The sequence below is a fragment of the Astatotilapia calliptera genome, chromosome 17, assembly GCF_900246225.1.
Source record: "Astatotilapia calliptera chromosome 17, fAstCal1.2, whole genome shotgun sequence".
Lineage (NCBI taxonomy): Eukaryota > Metazoa > Chordata > Actinopteri > Cichliformes > Cichlidae > Astatotilapia > Astatotilapia calliptera.
The window spans coordinates 33773598-33788394 of NC_039318.1; the positions used below are offsets into that span (position 1 = coordinate 33773598).

Sequence of the window (14797 nt, forward strand, 5' to 3'; positions counted from 1 at the left end):
TGTGGTGATTGGCTGTAACCGCCTGTCAATAAAATGGAAAACCAATCGTGAGTCGCCACGCGCGGGACAATAGAAAAAAAACCCCATCCCCACGCGGAAAATTCAGGAAGCTCGCAGGTAAATTCAAAATAATTTTTTTTCATTTTTTTAAAATTAGGTTTCAATAATATTTCTCAAAAGCCCTACTAATAAAAACCCCTCAACGTCTTTAGCCAAAGTAAAAGTTGCATCGTTCACTTCCTGTGACTGCCGGAAGTGAAAACTAGCCTTTTCTCTTTTTTTTCAGCTGTCATGGCTGAAAAGAGGACTGTTTTGGGGCTACCACTGTTGTTTTTATTAGCTTCCGTGGCTCTCTTGCATTTATTTATTTGCCCGTTCACTAAGGTTGAGGAGAGCTTCAACTTACAGGCGGCACACGACCTTCTGTATCACAGACTTGACTTTGACAAGGTAAGCATGCAGCCATTTGATGTGTTAATAAGCTAAGTGGACACAGAAAGCACCCGTGGATGTAAATAAAACATTCGTAATATTCAATTTCCCTTTTTGTCATTTTAAAAAATAGAATACCATTCTTACGGCCCTAAAGATGTTAAATATAAGGTACATTATGAAAAAAAAAATGTGACAGCTGCGGGTACAGTTTAAATCCTACTTTTGATGTAATGCTACGTCCCAAACATTCTGCTTGCTATTGATGCTTGCTATAAAAATCATACACACCAGTAGTTTGACAGCTATACTGCGGTGTGGACTGTTCCATCGTAAACCTATAGCTACAAGAAAAAAATAAATGTGGTCTTATCCTCACCCATTCACGTCACAATATTAGAAAAATACATTCATTCACAATAAAACAAGAGAACATAACAGGAGCTCTGTTGAAACATGGGGAAAAATATGACCAAAACTGAGGGACAGGGTGGCTGAACATAGGTATACTGTTCCTATTTAATCTGATTTATTGTAAGGCAAAACGCACTACACATAAGCACATCATGGGAGTAACTCGACCCTACTGGGAACTACGAGCTTTGATGCCAGGGTTGGGGATAAAATCAAAGCCTCAAACAAAGAGAGACCTATTGGATTTATGCCATGGAGGCCACCAATAACTGTGGTCCTAATGAGGACTAATATTAGGGTCACTAAATTTTGTAACTGACTAGACTTGACCTACAGTGTTGGCTTTCAGCATTAACATTGCTTTGCAGTTCTTTTCTGCCTTCATTGTAGTGCTCTGATATATCACTATCAAGATTTATAAGAAATTTAAAATTTAAAAAATCCAAAGAAGAGACTGGAGAATCACCTTTCGGAGTATTGATGTTGCATTGCATGTACACCAGAGGGCACTCTGAAGCTAGCCTGGCAAAACCTGTTTGAAATGCCACAAACTCAACAACCAGCTGATCTTGTTATGACAATAAAACATTTTTAAACAGAAATGTCTTATAACCTTCGTAAAGACTCATAAACAACTACACATAAACAGATTTCCCTGACATTTATTATGTTTTGTGTGCCTGAAAGAAAAACAATAAGTTGATATATCGGAATTTTTAAATTACTCAATATCAGTATCTATTGGGCTTTATTCTGTTCTGTTGTGGCATCAATGCTTTTGTTCTATTTTATTGTTTATTACAATGTTGCTTATCACAATATATTACAACTTGATAACATGCAGGACTGTTGTGTTCCCTGTGATGAGGGTGTCCTGAAAAATAATAAGTCAAGAGCACAGTAAGCAGTCCTGAAACTTAGGACTGGACTAGGGCTTAGGAAACTTGGACCCCCCAAAAAGGAAAAACAAAAACGAACCCAATAGACAGCAAAAATATTTGCAGCAGTCTTTACAGCTTGTGATATTTTTAATTAGGTGTTCACTACAAGATGAACTACACTACATGGTACAGAGCTGTCAGTAGTATCCTTCCACAGATGACAGAGTAACTGTGAGAATGACTTAAAAATACATTGCAACACATCTCAAATTTGCATGAGAATGCCTGAATGTTGCTCAATTTTACTAGATAAATCTTCTCTGGGAAGATTAGACAAAGGTTTACCTTTATAAGAAGCATGCACTGTACAGTGTAGGGGGTGAAACAATGCTGTGAAGACATTGTAAAGCACGGTGGAGGGAGGATCATGGTTTGGCTTTTTATTTTTGTTTTTTTATGGTCTGGATATCTGGACATGCAGAGAGTAATAAATTCAAAATTCAGTCAAAAGCATACATACAGTAAAATACTGGGGCATCACTCCATGATTTGAAGCTTAGAAGAGTCAAGACAATGAAAAACCAACTATAGGATGATTAGAAAGAAGAAATCCATGTTTTAGAACAGCCAAGAGAGTCCTGACTTTAACATAACAGAAATGCTTTAGACAGTTTACTTGTTTGTTCTGATAAAAAGGGAGAAAAAAATCCATGACATCTGGGTAAATTCCAGGTCTTGCTTAGGGTCATGTGATTTGATTGAAAGCGAGAGATTAGATTGTTTTATCTACTCTTGTTTTTGAGCTCCTTTAAATCACTTATACGGTGATTTAAAGGATTTTAAATCACTTATAAATCACATTTATAAATTTTAAATCACTTTAAATCACAGTGATTTGTGGCTGTATAAGTCTTAGAAAGTACCTTTTTTTTTTTTTTCTTTTCAGTATGACCATCATGAGTTCCCCGGTGTGGTGCCGCGGACTTTCCTTGGCCCCCTCTTCCTCTCCACGCTCTCCTCCCCTGTTGTTTTTCTTTCTTCCCTGCTGGATGCACCAAAATTCTACACACAGCTTATAGGTAGCGTACCATCTCACTTTTTGTTGTTTAGTATCCAAACCACTGAGATGTAAAGGTAATTAAAAGCTCTAAAGAGATGTTTAATGTGCTGTTCTTTCTGCACAGTCCGAGCTTCCCTGGGAGTGTGCGTCATCGGTGCACTGTGGCACATGCAGAGAGAAGCAAGGAGGCAGTTTGGCTCCACAGTTGCAGACCTTTTCTGCCTTATATGTGCATCTCAGTTTCATTTAATGTTCTACAGCACAAGGACACTGCCCAATGTATTCGCCCTGCCATTAGGTAACCCATCAGCTCTCATTTGAGTTCTAGTTTCTTTCTTTGTTATTTTTGGAACTTAAATAATCGAGCATTATAATGATGAGTAAAATTCTCGGCCCAGTTCTTATAGCATTCACATCATGGATGGCTCAGAGATATGGCCGGTTCATCTCCCTGTCTGCTTTGGTCATCATTGTGTTCCGGTCAGAGTTGTGCATCTTTATGGGCCTCATGTTACTGATGTCGCTCCTGAGCAGGAAGCTGGGGCTGCTGCAGCTGCTGAAATATACTGTTCCTGCTGGGATATTGTCATTAGGTTAGTGGTTCATCTATAATAAATACAGTGTATGTCTAACAATATTAAAAACGTGCTGATCACTGTTTGTGTTTGCTTTCCTTTGTCTCCTGCAGCTCTGACAGTGGCTGTTGATACCTTCTTCTGGAGGAAGCTCCTGTGGCCTGAAGGCCAGGTTTTGTGGTACAACACCATTCTCAACAAAAGTTCCAACTGGGGAATATCCTTTGATTTATTCCAGCACATCCTGTTTGCTTAGCTGTTTGATAGTTGGGAAACTATGGGGGGGAAATGACAACCACAAGAAAAACACAATCTATTAGAAAATGTGACATTTCACTTTATGGAAATAGTAGGAGAGGATAACTGTTAGAGTTAGGACTTTGTTGACTGTGGAAAAATTACTTTCCTTGTTGGACTGAATATTTCAGTCATTTTATTTGTATTGCACAATTTCACAGCAACAGATTTCTTAGTTTATAACTGTTAATTTAATAAATGTTTTAGTTTCATGGTATCTTAAAAGCGTGTTGATGAACAGCATGTTGATGCCCTTTGTTAAAATATTCCTGTATGAGTCCAGTCTCCTTTAGCATTCTAGCTCAGTTAAAATTCAGGTAATTTTATTACATTGTTGTTGGTTTATTGTTGGTTGGTTATAGCAGTCCTTGACTATTCTCCCCAGTAAACCTCTCCATTTCTCTGGTACTTCTACTCTGCTGTACCTCGCGCCCTGGGCTGCACGCTGTTCTTTGTCCCCCTTGGCCTCCTTGACAGGCGAATGAGAGCACTGCTGCTGCCCACAGTGGGCTTCATTCTGCTCTACTCACTGTTGCCCCACAAAGAGCTGCGTTTCATCATATACACTTTTCCCGTGCTCAGTTTGGTGGCTGCGCGTGGTTGCTCTTTCATGTAAGCTGAAACGTACGGCACCTGTCCTTATATTGAAAGAAGAGTGAATGATCCTAAAAAGTTTCCTTTCTCTTAAAATTGACATTGAAATTTGGAGAGCTGAAGCTGTTTGTCATGCTTTTTACTGTTTTGTTTGTTTTTTTCCTCCTTCTATGTGATTTAGTTTGTGCAACTACCAGAAATCCTGGATATACAAACTGGGTTCTGCATTTGTGGTTGGCCAGCTGTTGGCAAACACGGCATACTCTGGTATTTGCCTCTATGTTTCTCACCACAACTACCCTGGAGGCAGAGGAATGCAGGAACTACACCGGCTGTTGCCAGCCTCAGCAGGTTGGAATCACATCAAGCTTTTTTTTTTCTTTCTGAAGGGAGCGCTCACACAGTTACATATTTAAAAGTCTGTCAGAAATGCAGGAGATAAAGAATCGTGGTTTTCTAGTGAACTCTCATTGTTGCTGTCTTTCCTCAGATGTATTTGTTCACATTGACACCTACACTGCTGAGACTGGAGTTTCACGCTTCCTACAACTAAACAAAAACTGGAGGTTGGTGTTTTATTTTGATCTGAAATCTGTCCACCAATCTTCTTTTTTTTTTATATATACAGTTTTAAATTTTCTATTTTTTTGTGTGTGTTTTGAGTTAAGCTTAGAATTCAGAAAAAAATTTGGCCTCACTTCAGTTTTCAGTATCTGTATTGTCAGTTTTAGCTTTTTTCAAATATTATAACATGGGTAACATTTGGAAATGGGGAAATTGTTACAATCTCAGAATAGGTACTGCAGTACAAATACTTTGGAAAGGCAGGTCAGACATGCTGGACCTCAATAAACATGTCTGTGAAAGCCTTATGAAGCAGGTTACATCATCAAAGTGACAAAAATAAATACAGCTTTATTTTTTTATCTTAGCTTTTTAAGTAAACTTAAAATATTATTTTAAACATTTTTAACACTTTACTTCCCATTTTCAACAGATATGACAAACGTGAGGACTTGAGCCCCACGAGCCCAGCTATGCAGATGTACTCGCACCTATTGATGGAGGCTAATGCGACCAAGATAGAATTACTCCAGGACACCCATCAGCCTCTGACCTTCATAGAAGGTTACCGCAACATTGCCTTCAGTGTGTTTCACTTCCCTCCTGTCAGAGTGCACTTGGAGAGAAAAACTGTGCTGATGGAGAGAAAGGCCATCAAAACAGTGACTTAAACAAGTGTTGGATTTTTTTCTTTAAATTTGCTGACCACTACTGTGAAACCAGTGCTTTTACAGAATAATAAAAAGTATCTCTCCAGGTATCACATTTCCACTACAAAAGATTATCAGTGTTGCATTAACATAGTCATGAATCTAAATCTTATCTGCTCTCATGCAAGGAAACGAGCTACCACACGTTCTCCGTGAAATTATTTTGTCTTCTGAATAAATCTTTGTATTATTATTTTTTAGCTCAGAGGATAACAAAAAAATAAAGTTCACTGAACACTGGAGATGCTTAAAATGAAGTGAAAACATTGAATTCTTGTACTCGTGTGCCTTAAGGCTCCACACTAAACACCAGCTTTTCGGTCTCATTGATAAGAACAAGACTACGATATTGTGTAAGGAAAACCTTTATTTACAAATGACTAAAATTTGCATGTTTCCAGTCTCAATGCTAAAACATTTATGAAATTAGGTTCAGAAGTCATTTAATATAAAAATGTACAGTACATTGTTTTACTCAATAATAAACCCATAATTTAAACCCCTGGACATAAACTTAAATTGTGCTTGAGAGACAAATTGTATATTCCAAACAAACCCCATTATTCAGAAAATACAGCAATATTATACATGATCTCAAAAACATATCAGCAAGTTAAAAAAAAAAAAAAACTAATTCTAAATGACAGTACCGTGAGCCACAAATTCACAATGGAAATTAAATAATATAAACTTAAAATATCTTTCAGTCACAGCATTTATTTATTTTTTGGGGGCCATGTTTTCATTCAGAAAACAACTCTTATCTTTAATCATAATATTTAAAAAAAAGCATCCTGACGTGATCTGCGCAATTTCAACAATATTTACAGCGTTTTTGACCTGAAGTAGTTTTGGATAAGGCACAAGGAGAGAGTAGACAAAGGAAAAACATTGATTTAGAAGCAAACACATTATCACCAACCCCTACAGCTAGAAAAACCCTCCCTCCCTGATACACTTCTGAGACTTTTCATCACAACAGCTCCAAAGTGTTTTAACAGTAGTACAGAGAATACAATAAAGCCTCGATCTGGCCTTTGCATTGAAAATCAGTGTATTCAATGATATTTTACATTTTGCCCGACAGAACCCCACCCCCCATTTCACAGCTATGCAACTTGGTCCTTAAATAAAGGGTTTTCAAGTTAATGCTCAACAAAATAATTATGATCAGTACTGAAAATAAATCAAGGGGAGGTTGACCTTGAGGAACAGCAGACCCTCCATGTTTTCTAGCAAAGGCCTGGGCTGATTCAGGGCACAGTTGACACTAGCTGTGCTGAACAGTGTCTCTGCTGGGACAATGCTCGGAGGGCAACCCACGTAGCGGGCGGCTACTTTGGCAAGATCAGGCCATAGGAACTTTTTCAGGTTCCAGTAGTCAAGGGGGTCACAGCTTTGATCAAGTATGTCTTCCTCAAGATACTCCAGCACTGCCAGCTCTGAGGACTTTGGCTTCTCCTCGTTTTTTATCTTTTGCCTGATGTCAGCCATCAAGGACCAGAGGTTGTCCTTGTTTGAATTTGCGGTGCTGGATGAAACGTTGGCCTCATTGCAGCCGTTGTGCAGCAGAGGCTTGACTGCAACTGAGGTAGAACAGGACATGTCCAGCTCCCGGATCAGGTCTTGTTTACATCTTTCAGCTTCTTCCTCTGTGAACAATGACGTTTTGTATCGTGGGTCCAGCATGGTTGCCCATATGTACTGAGGGTCGTGAAGAGTTGCAGACATCCTGCTCACCATCGCTTCCTTTAGAGACTTGAGCATGTTGTCTATTCCCACGGTCTCGTCAAACAGCAAGTCTATTTTTCTGTTGAGAATATGAATGAGTGGTATCACTTGTCCCAGAGTGGCAGTGCGGTTGCTCATCTCCCTGCAGGCAACTTCAAAAGGTTTCAGTGCATTGCAGACTGACAACATTACTTCCCACTGATCGCAGCTGATCATTTCCCTGAAATTGCACTCGATCGACATCTCGTCGATGGCTTTCTTTTGCTCAACCAGTCGCTCCAGCATGAAAAAGGAGGTCATCCATTTGGAAGGGACGTCCTGAATGAGCTGGTTCTCTGGCAGCTGATGGACCCTCTGGAGCTCAGCCAGCTTCTCCTTGGCCTTTGCTGAGCGGTGCACACGCTCACAGATCTTTCGTGCAATACTCAGAAGGTTCTGAACCATTCGCTGGCTTTTTATGGCTTCACTAACAATGAGGTCGATGGTGTGTCCAAAACACTGCATGGTGAAGTGACCGTGGTCCTCCAAAGTGTTTTTGATGGTGGTGTTGTCTGTTACAGTGAACCCCTTTTTCAGCCCTGATGAGTTGATCCAAGAATCCCACAGATACTCGAGCTGCTTTGGGATGTCATGCATATCGTGATCAGAGTCTATTTGTGAGACACTTAGGAGAGCAGAACAGTGAAAGTCTTGACCTTGGGGTCTGACACTTGACTCGTACGTCGCCCAGTGGGCGGTAAGGGTTAGGTATTCCCTTGTCTGGCTACTGACCCAAATACTAGTTGTGAAGTGGACAACACCACCTTCAGCTTCTTTCAGGTGGGTCAACACAACCTCCTTCACCCTTTCGTACATATCTGGTATGGCAGTGCTGGTAAAGTAAGAAGAGGGTGGTAGAGAATACTGAGGCTGGAGGTACTCTAGCAGTCGATTCAGTCCAGCATTCTCCACCATAGCTGATGGCTGAAGATCCAGTGCGAGCATTTCTGCAATAAGTTTGGTGATTTTTTTGGCAACCGGGTGGTGTTCATCAAATCTCTCACGATTCTGTTCCGTTTCATAAACAGAAGTGTCCATGAGCTCTTGTTTAACATGAATTTCAGCAGACGGCACATCACCTGAGATAGTATTGTTACTTTCAAGAACATGTCCGTGAAACCTCTGCATGTGCCTGAAAAGGCAGCTTGTGCCGAGGTTTGTAGTCTTTTTGCCTCTGCTAATTGTGCGGCTACAGTGCAAACAAACCACCTTTGTAGGGTCAGCAGGCGAAATGGAAAAATGATTCCACAGTTTTGACGTCTTTTTACTGAAAACAGGCATGGTTTGTGTTTTTTTCTCACCAAGGGGATTCTCAGTTTCTTTGGCTGAAACTGGATCTGTTGCAGTGAGATTGGTGTAGGGATGAGGGGAAGATTCCTTATCATCTGTGCTTTTTTGGTTTTTGAGGACATCTGGGTGACGTCTCATTAGATGTCTCATTAAGCAGCTTGTACCAAAATCGCCCCGTTTCCCCCGACTGATGACACACGGACAGTAACGGCACAGTGCTTTTAACTGGTCAACAGGTGACACTATGAAATGGTGCCACACTTCTGATTTAACCCGTTTCATGATCTTTTTGTTTTGCTGAAAAACTGAATGATCCTGATTGAGGCTGGGGCCTTCAGAGAGGTCACATGGTGATGAAGTCAGGGGTGTGTCCTCCCCATGAGTTTTGAAGGAGAGGTTGAGTGTGGTCTCCTGCCCTGAGAGATGCATCACCTCATCAGATTCTTCCTTTATATCCATGCTTTCCTCCATGCTTTGGGGTAGTTCATCTGATATGGTTTCTGGTGATGATGGAAGAAGGGGTGATTCTTTTTTGAGTTCCAGTGGATCCTGTAGTTGAGTGCGGGACAGCAGCGAGGGCGGGTTAGTATAGGGTGGCGGAATGTGATTTCCCTGTCCATTCTCCTCAATTACAACCTCTTTGTGGGCTCTCCACATATGCCGGATAAGACAGCTTGTCCCCAGATCCTTTCCATTTTTACCCCTACTGAATTCATTCATGCAATGAATGCATACTGCTTTGGAATTATCAGCAGGCGACAGGTAGAAATGTTTCCATACAGCTGACCTGCGACGGGAGCTAGAGCTTTTTGGGGTCCCTGGAAGGCGCTCAGGCCCTCCGTCTGACATGTCTTCGGCATTGTTTTCATTGGAATGTGAGGATGGGAGGGTGCTGCAAACAGCGTCGGCATTGGCATACGGTTCTAGTTTTGGTTCGACTTTGGGTAACACTTCTTTGGATGACAGGTCTGAATTTTCAGCTGAGGAGGTGGACGGTGAAGTGTTTTTTGAGGCAGAGCTAACAATGCTATTTGTCAAGTCTCCGTTTTTTGGTGAGTTTGGGGAGGGAGGTATCAAAGATGAGGCAAGAGGGCTAGTCAGATTATTTGAGGATGCGTCGGCTCCGTCTTGCAAAAGCACAGTGGGGTGAGCCCTTCGTACGTGCCTCATTAAACAACTCGTGCTGAGGTCTTTTTCGTTCTTACCCCGACTGAACTCTTTCATGCAGTATAAACAGATTGCTTTGGTACTGTCTCGTGGTGATATGCAGAAATGATTCCATGCTGGAGATTTTTTCCGTGGGTTGGTCTGACTCCTCATAGATGACAAAAGACTCTGAGTGACAGCGTCCATGGCGACATCATAAAGGGTGCTTGTGTATCCACTTAGTAAATTGCTATAGTCATCGCCATCTTTAGTTACAAAAGGGCCAACTGAGCTGCCAAAGGGTAGTCTGTCATCATCCTGGGTTTCTTCCTCCATTCCATTAGCATCCTGGATCTCCCCTTTGCCATGTTCACTCAATTCGCTGCCATTTTCATACTTTTCACTCTCTCCATTTCCCTCGGTGTCAATGTTTAGGCATTTGTCTGAAAGAGTGGGAGAAGCTGCAGCACTCTTATTTGCCATGTCTGTCTCAAACAGTCCGTCACCCTGAGAAGAAAAGTTGAAACAAGGAAGAGAGTCTTTATCCAGTGTTATTGATGAGCAAGCAGGTGACTTTGCATCAGCAGTTTCACGGGGGCTAATGCTGTAGGATTTGAACACATAGCCATCCTGCCCTTCAATTTTCAGGCAGGTCCCCTTTGCCTCTCTTTTTCTGCGTTCTATGGAGCCATTAGGTTCACTGACCATTTCCTCGCCCATATGTGAGACCTCTTCCTCCCCATCCATGGCAGCAGCCCAAGTGTTTCTGTAGAATAGTCAGGTCTGCGGTGTCAAATGCAATCGCTTTTTTCAACTGTGGTCATCGATACAGCAGCTCTCAAGCAGGTGTTGGGATGTGGGTGTTGCCGTCCAGGACACAGAGCGTGTGCTCGTCCCTCTCCATTTATGACTGGAGTAGCTCCACTCCTCCCTACAAGACCTAGAGAAAGATAGGAAGCGAGAGAAAAATAGATCAGATAAGGGTATTCTAAAAATAAACACGACTCCAAAAACCAGTAACACAACATGTTGTGCCATAAACAGCAGATTGTACTTTCATTTAGCCACACACAGCCACAAGAAAGTACAGAGATTGAAAAACAAAAGCACTTAAGTAAAATCAGGTTTCATTAAACGTACAATTTACAAGAAGGACTGCTAATTGATTTGACTCTGCAAGCACAGTTTTAGTAAACATAGAAATTTTGATTTTGTAAGGGGTAAACCATTCTGTCGGAATAGACAGACGGGTTGAGGCTTAGTCTTGCAGTATTCAGGTGCAGCTTGCACTTTTAAGGATCATTGTGATGCTCAAGTATTGCGTCATAGCTTTTAAATGCACTTGGCTACCTAGGAAATTCATGAGCAGAGCACTGCTCAAAGTGTATTCCGTTGAATTGCTGCTTCACGCGATCATTGTTCCAAGTTGCAAAATCCCATACTTCCACAGCGCAAGACTTGATAAAAAAATCTTTTGACACATGTAATGATTTGAACAGTTTCCTCATCGTCGCCCCGTATCTGGCTTATACGGGGCGGTCGTGGCTCAAGAGTTGGCAGTTCGTCTTGTAATCGGAAGGTTGCCGGTTTGAGCCCCAGCTCGGACGGTCTCAGTCGATGTGTCCTTGAACAAGACACTTCACCCGTTGCCTACTGGTGGTGGTCAGAGGGCCCGGTGGCGCCAGTGTCTGGCAGCCTCACCTCTGTCAGTGGCTACAATGTAGCTTGCCATCACCAGTGTGTAAATGTGTGTGTGAATGGGTGAATGAATGTAGTGTAAAGCGCTTTGGGGTCCTTAGGGACTAAGTAAAGCGCTATACAAATATAGGCCATTTACCATTTGTCTGATTGTATTAAGTAACACATCACATTTATGTACCACTAAAAATATGCTGCACAACAGCCAAGCTGTTTAAAACTTTACTCAAGTACATTCTTGAGTATGTAGATTGAATTGTATTGAAATCCTTGAGCAGTTTATGAGCAAAAACAAACCTGTACAACTGCAAGCAAAACACTTTTGAGAGTACTAACCAACAATGTAATAACCTTTTTTGGTATAAAAGTATGATAATCTGATATAATACAATTTTATATACCCAGGTGCAACAAGCAAGTGAAAAATTAAAGGAAAAACACAGAAAAATTCTTATTATTGTCTTGTCCAATATGTGCTGCCATTTGGTGTTTTCATAACAGTAGCTTTCTATCACATCAGCACAAAATCTCCCTCGAGTGTTATATTCTGTTACTAGGAAAGCCATAGCATAGGATTCATTCATACTTTCAATATTCAAATCATTCCTGTGAGCCTCTTGAGCCTTATTGGTGGAGGCATTTTCATTCTGAAAGGTGTTAAAAAAAATATAATTCAACCTAACTGCAGACACATAATAGGCCATGGGGTCAGGTCTAATGTGGTCCATTAAGAATGACAAATTAATGTTATGCCTCTGTTCCATAATTTGGCAGTAATATTTACTGCCAAATTTACAATAACATATAATAACATAGTGCCTCTATGTGCCAGCTAACTGAGAGAATGCTGTGTAAACCAAATAAAAGAAACTAGGGTCAGTGTTGAAGCAATTTTTCCTTAACTACAAAACTCACTCAGTGTTAACACCCAAATGTGTGCAACTAAAAAAAATACATCAGCTCTGAGAACATTAGCTTAAGTACTCGCTCAAATGTAAATCTGGTTATTTTAAATATGAGCTTTCTAATACAAAGTAAAACAAACAAAAAAAAGAGAAAAATATATCTAAAATTCAAATTTAGATTAGACATAAATCACACATTAAAATGTGTCCAAAAACAACCAACTTTAAAACGAAATACTAGTACGAGATGGGGCTTTTAAATGTAACCAAGTAATTTTCTACGTGAGCAGTGGCAAACCAGTTTTCCGGGTTTGGCTAAAGCGCTAGTCAGGAAGATGCGAGAGGACAGCAGAAATAGCCAACGCTAACTAGCCTGCATCTTCTCTTAGCAGAGAACTTGTGAATAGGTATTTACACACCGGCGTTCGACTCGACCCCTAACGAACAAAAAGTCACACTTACCATTAAACTTGCACCACCAATATATGCCAATACGTTCTATAATAAACATTACTGGCAGTTACGCTACATCATCAGCAAACACCACGGTGGCTATCCTGGTGCTAACTGTCTTAGCCGCAAGGCTAATAACAGACAAAAAACCACGCAGACACAACACTTGTGTGGCGTGGATTTGTATCACAAAAAATAACAGCATTTACAACTATCTTATTAGCCTTGCATTACCCCGAGGAACACGTTCAGCACATTTCGGACCACACCATGACTGCTAGCTGGTTAGCTGCCAGCTAGGCCACACACAGGACACACTAGCTAACCTGGCGAGGCAGAACCCAGCCGTGGCGACACACGAACCACACGGGATCCGAATCAGACCTAGACTCACCGCGACGTCCTCACCACATTCAGCCCCTTTCACACACACATACGAGTTCAGTATACTTACTGTTGAGTACGACGACTTGTTCACTGGGTTTCGGTTCCTAAACGGTTAAATATGACACATTTGATTGATCCGGAGGGGGGTTCACTTTTGTTGCTTTTGTCTCCTGGTTTGCTAGCAGTTCGCGTTCGGCCGAAGCAGCTCCACACAGCGACGGACGGAAGGAACAGGTTTTAATGATGTCACCGGGCACTGGGTCTCCAGTATGGCGAAGGGGGTAATAAATTTTAGTATTAAGTTGCATAAAACGGTGTTTTACTTTGACGTTTCACTAATTATAAACAGAAATGTTTAACTAGTCCGTTCTAATGATAGATTCAATTACTTCATTTGCATATTCAGTTAACTTGTCGACCCGTTTACACGACCTAATAACCTATTTTCACAGAAATTAAAATAATTAGATTTTTTTTAGAAATTTACGCATGCTGCCGGTGTAACAGGACCAAAAACTAACACATCCATTTGTTATTGCGAAATAATACATCAGTTAATAAATAACTTTTCGCGTGTGTTGCGTTCACGGTCTGGAGTGCCACGTTGGGGTCCAAAAAAAGTAAATGCAAAATATTTTAATCAATGCAAATTATAACTGCGCTAAACCGAGGGGGGTTCTTGCCCTTAAAAAAGACGTCTGGGCCCAGCGGACCGGTCACTGGGGTGTGGCATGTTCTGCTTGTGTCCTCCAACCTGTCCTCTATTACTACAAGAGCAAATAATAACGCCAGAGCATGACACTCTGAAAGTCGTCTTATCCGCTGCTCTTATGACTTGATAGCCACGGCCCCCAGAGTCAAAACAGACATGTCTCAGCGTTCCTTACATAGCGCTACTGTCCGTATTCGCGCTTTGTTAGGTTTGCAGCTTTGTCTTTGCAATGCTAGTATGGTTATTACAAAAGGCAACGCACTGATTGTGTGACAGATGGGCTTTTGTGTGAAATCTACGACTCACCACAGACATGACCTCCAGCGTCACACGTAGACCGGTGCGTACGGGTGGGAGTTGTCTGCTGAAACGCATTGTTGTGTTGGGGGATGATCCGTTCGTGCGGCTGCTGCTCTTACTGCTATTTGCCTCTGCTCGACTGTGGCTAACGAGTGACTCTAGCCAGTAAATGGCCCACACAGCAAATACTTGTGTGCTTTGTGTAGAGTTTAATATCGAAACTTCAAGGTACAAAGCGGCCTCTTCCTCTTTTATTAGCAACTGAAAAGAGCCCCGTATCGCCCGTTGGATGAGAACATTGTGCCCGGAATTAGCGCCACTTAGTAGGCCGTATTGCCATTGCTTTGTAGGACTGCTGGCTAGCAAAACTGCTCGTGAATTTGAGGTATGTGCTGGGTTTTATTTGCTATGCTGTGGTCGGTGCGTTGGCGAAAAGGGGACATGCTGTGCAAATGCAAAAAGAAAAAAATATGTATAGGCTTAACTAGCTATAGTGCGGCCTTTTAAGGGCTACTGTTTTTTATTGTTTTTGTTTTTTACGCGATTCGCTCCGTTTTAGCAGACGGTTAGCTCCGTCTGCTAGTTAGCTGGCTAGCTAATGTTATTGTT

General features: G+C 41.4%; 2 protein-coding genes across 4 annotated transcripts; one reads left to right on the top strand and one right to left on the bottom strand.

Annotated features, from left to right (window-relative positions):
- The first annotated feature begins 70 nt into the window (after positions 1-70).
- Positions 71-5729, top strand: alg12 (ALG12 alpha-1,6-mannosyltransferase). The gene is made up of 10 exons (XM_026146075.1): positions 71-117; positions 287-450; positions 2674-2806; positions 2912-3085; positions 3186-3380; positions 3476-3579; positions 4048-4271; positions 4435-4604; positions 4744-4819; positions 5251-5729. Exons 2-10 carry the CDS (start codon positions 292-294, stop codon positions 5486-5488), a joined length of 1473 nt encoding a protein of 490 aa, XP_026001860.1. The 5' UTR covers positions 71-117; positions 287-291; the 3' UTR covers positions 5489-5729.
- Positions 5730-5876: 147 nt separating this feature from the next.
- zbed4 (zinc finger, BED-type containing 4) lies at positions 5877-14570 on the bottom strand. Of its 3 annotated transcripts, XM_026146079.1 has the most exons (3): positions 13244-13441; positions 10439-10673; positions 5877-10240 (listed from the first exon to the last, which is right to left on the bottom strand). In XM_026146079.1, the coding sequence occupies exons 2-3, from the start codon at positions 10478-10480 to the stop codon at positions 6698-6700; spliced, it is 3585 nt and encodes a 1194-aa protein (XP_026001864.1). In that variant the 5' UTR covers positions 10481-10673; positions 13244-13441; the 3' UTR covers positions 5877-6697. The 3 variants fall into 3 exon arrangements, with proteins under 3 accessions (XP_026001864.1, XP_026001863.1, XP_026001862.1); XM_026146078.1 differs by lacking the exon at positions 13244-13441 and adding an exon at positions 14195-14570 and having other exon boundaries at positions 5877-10673; XM_026146077.1 differs by having other exon boundaries at positions 5877-10673; positions 13244-13442.
- Positions 14571-14797: the final 227 nt, after the last annotated feature.

Excerpts from the sequence above, each read along its gene's own strand:
- alg12 (XM_026146075.1), top strand. The coding sequence starts at position 292 with ATGGCTGAAAAGAGGACTGTTTTGGGGCTACCACTGTTGTTTTTATTA. Across the intron at positions 2,807-2,911 it reads ATTCTACACACAGCTTATAG|TCCGAGCTTCCCTGGGAGTG; the intron begins GTAGCGTACCAT and ends CTTTCTGCACAG. Across the intron at positions 4,820-5,250 it reads CAACTAAACAAAAACTGGAG|ATATGACAAACGTGAGGACT; the intron begins GTTGGTGTTTTA and ends CATTTTCAACAG.
- zbed4 (XM_026146078.1), bottom strand. The coding sequence starts at position 10,480 with ATGGATGGGGAGGAAGAGGTCTCACATATGGGCGAGGAAATGGTCAGT.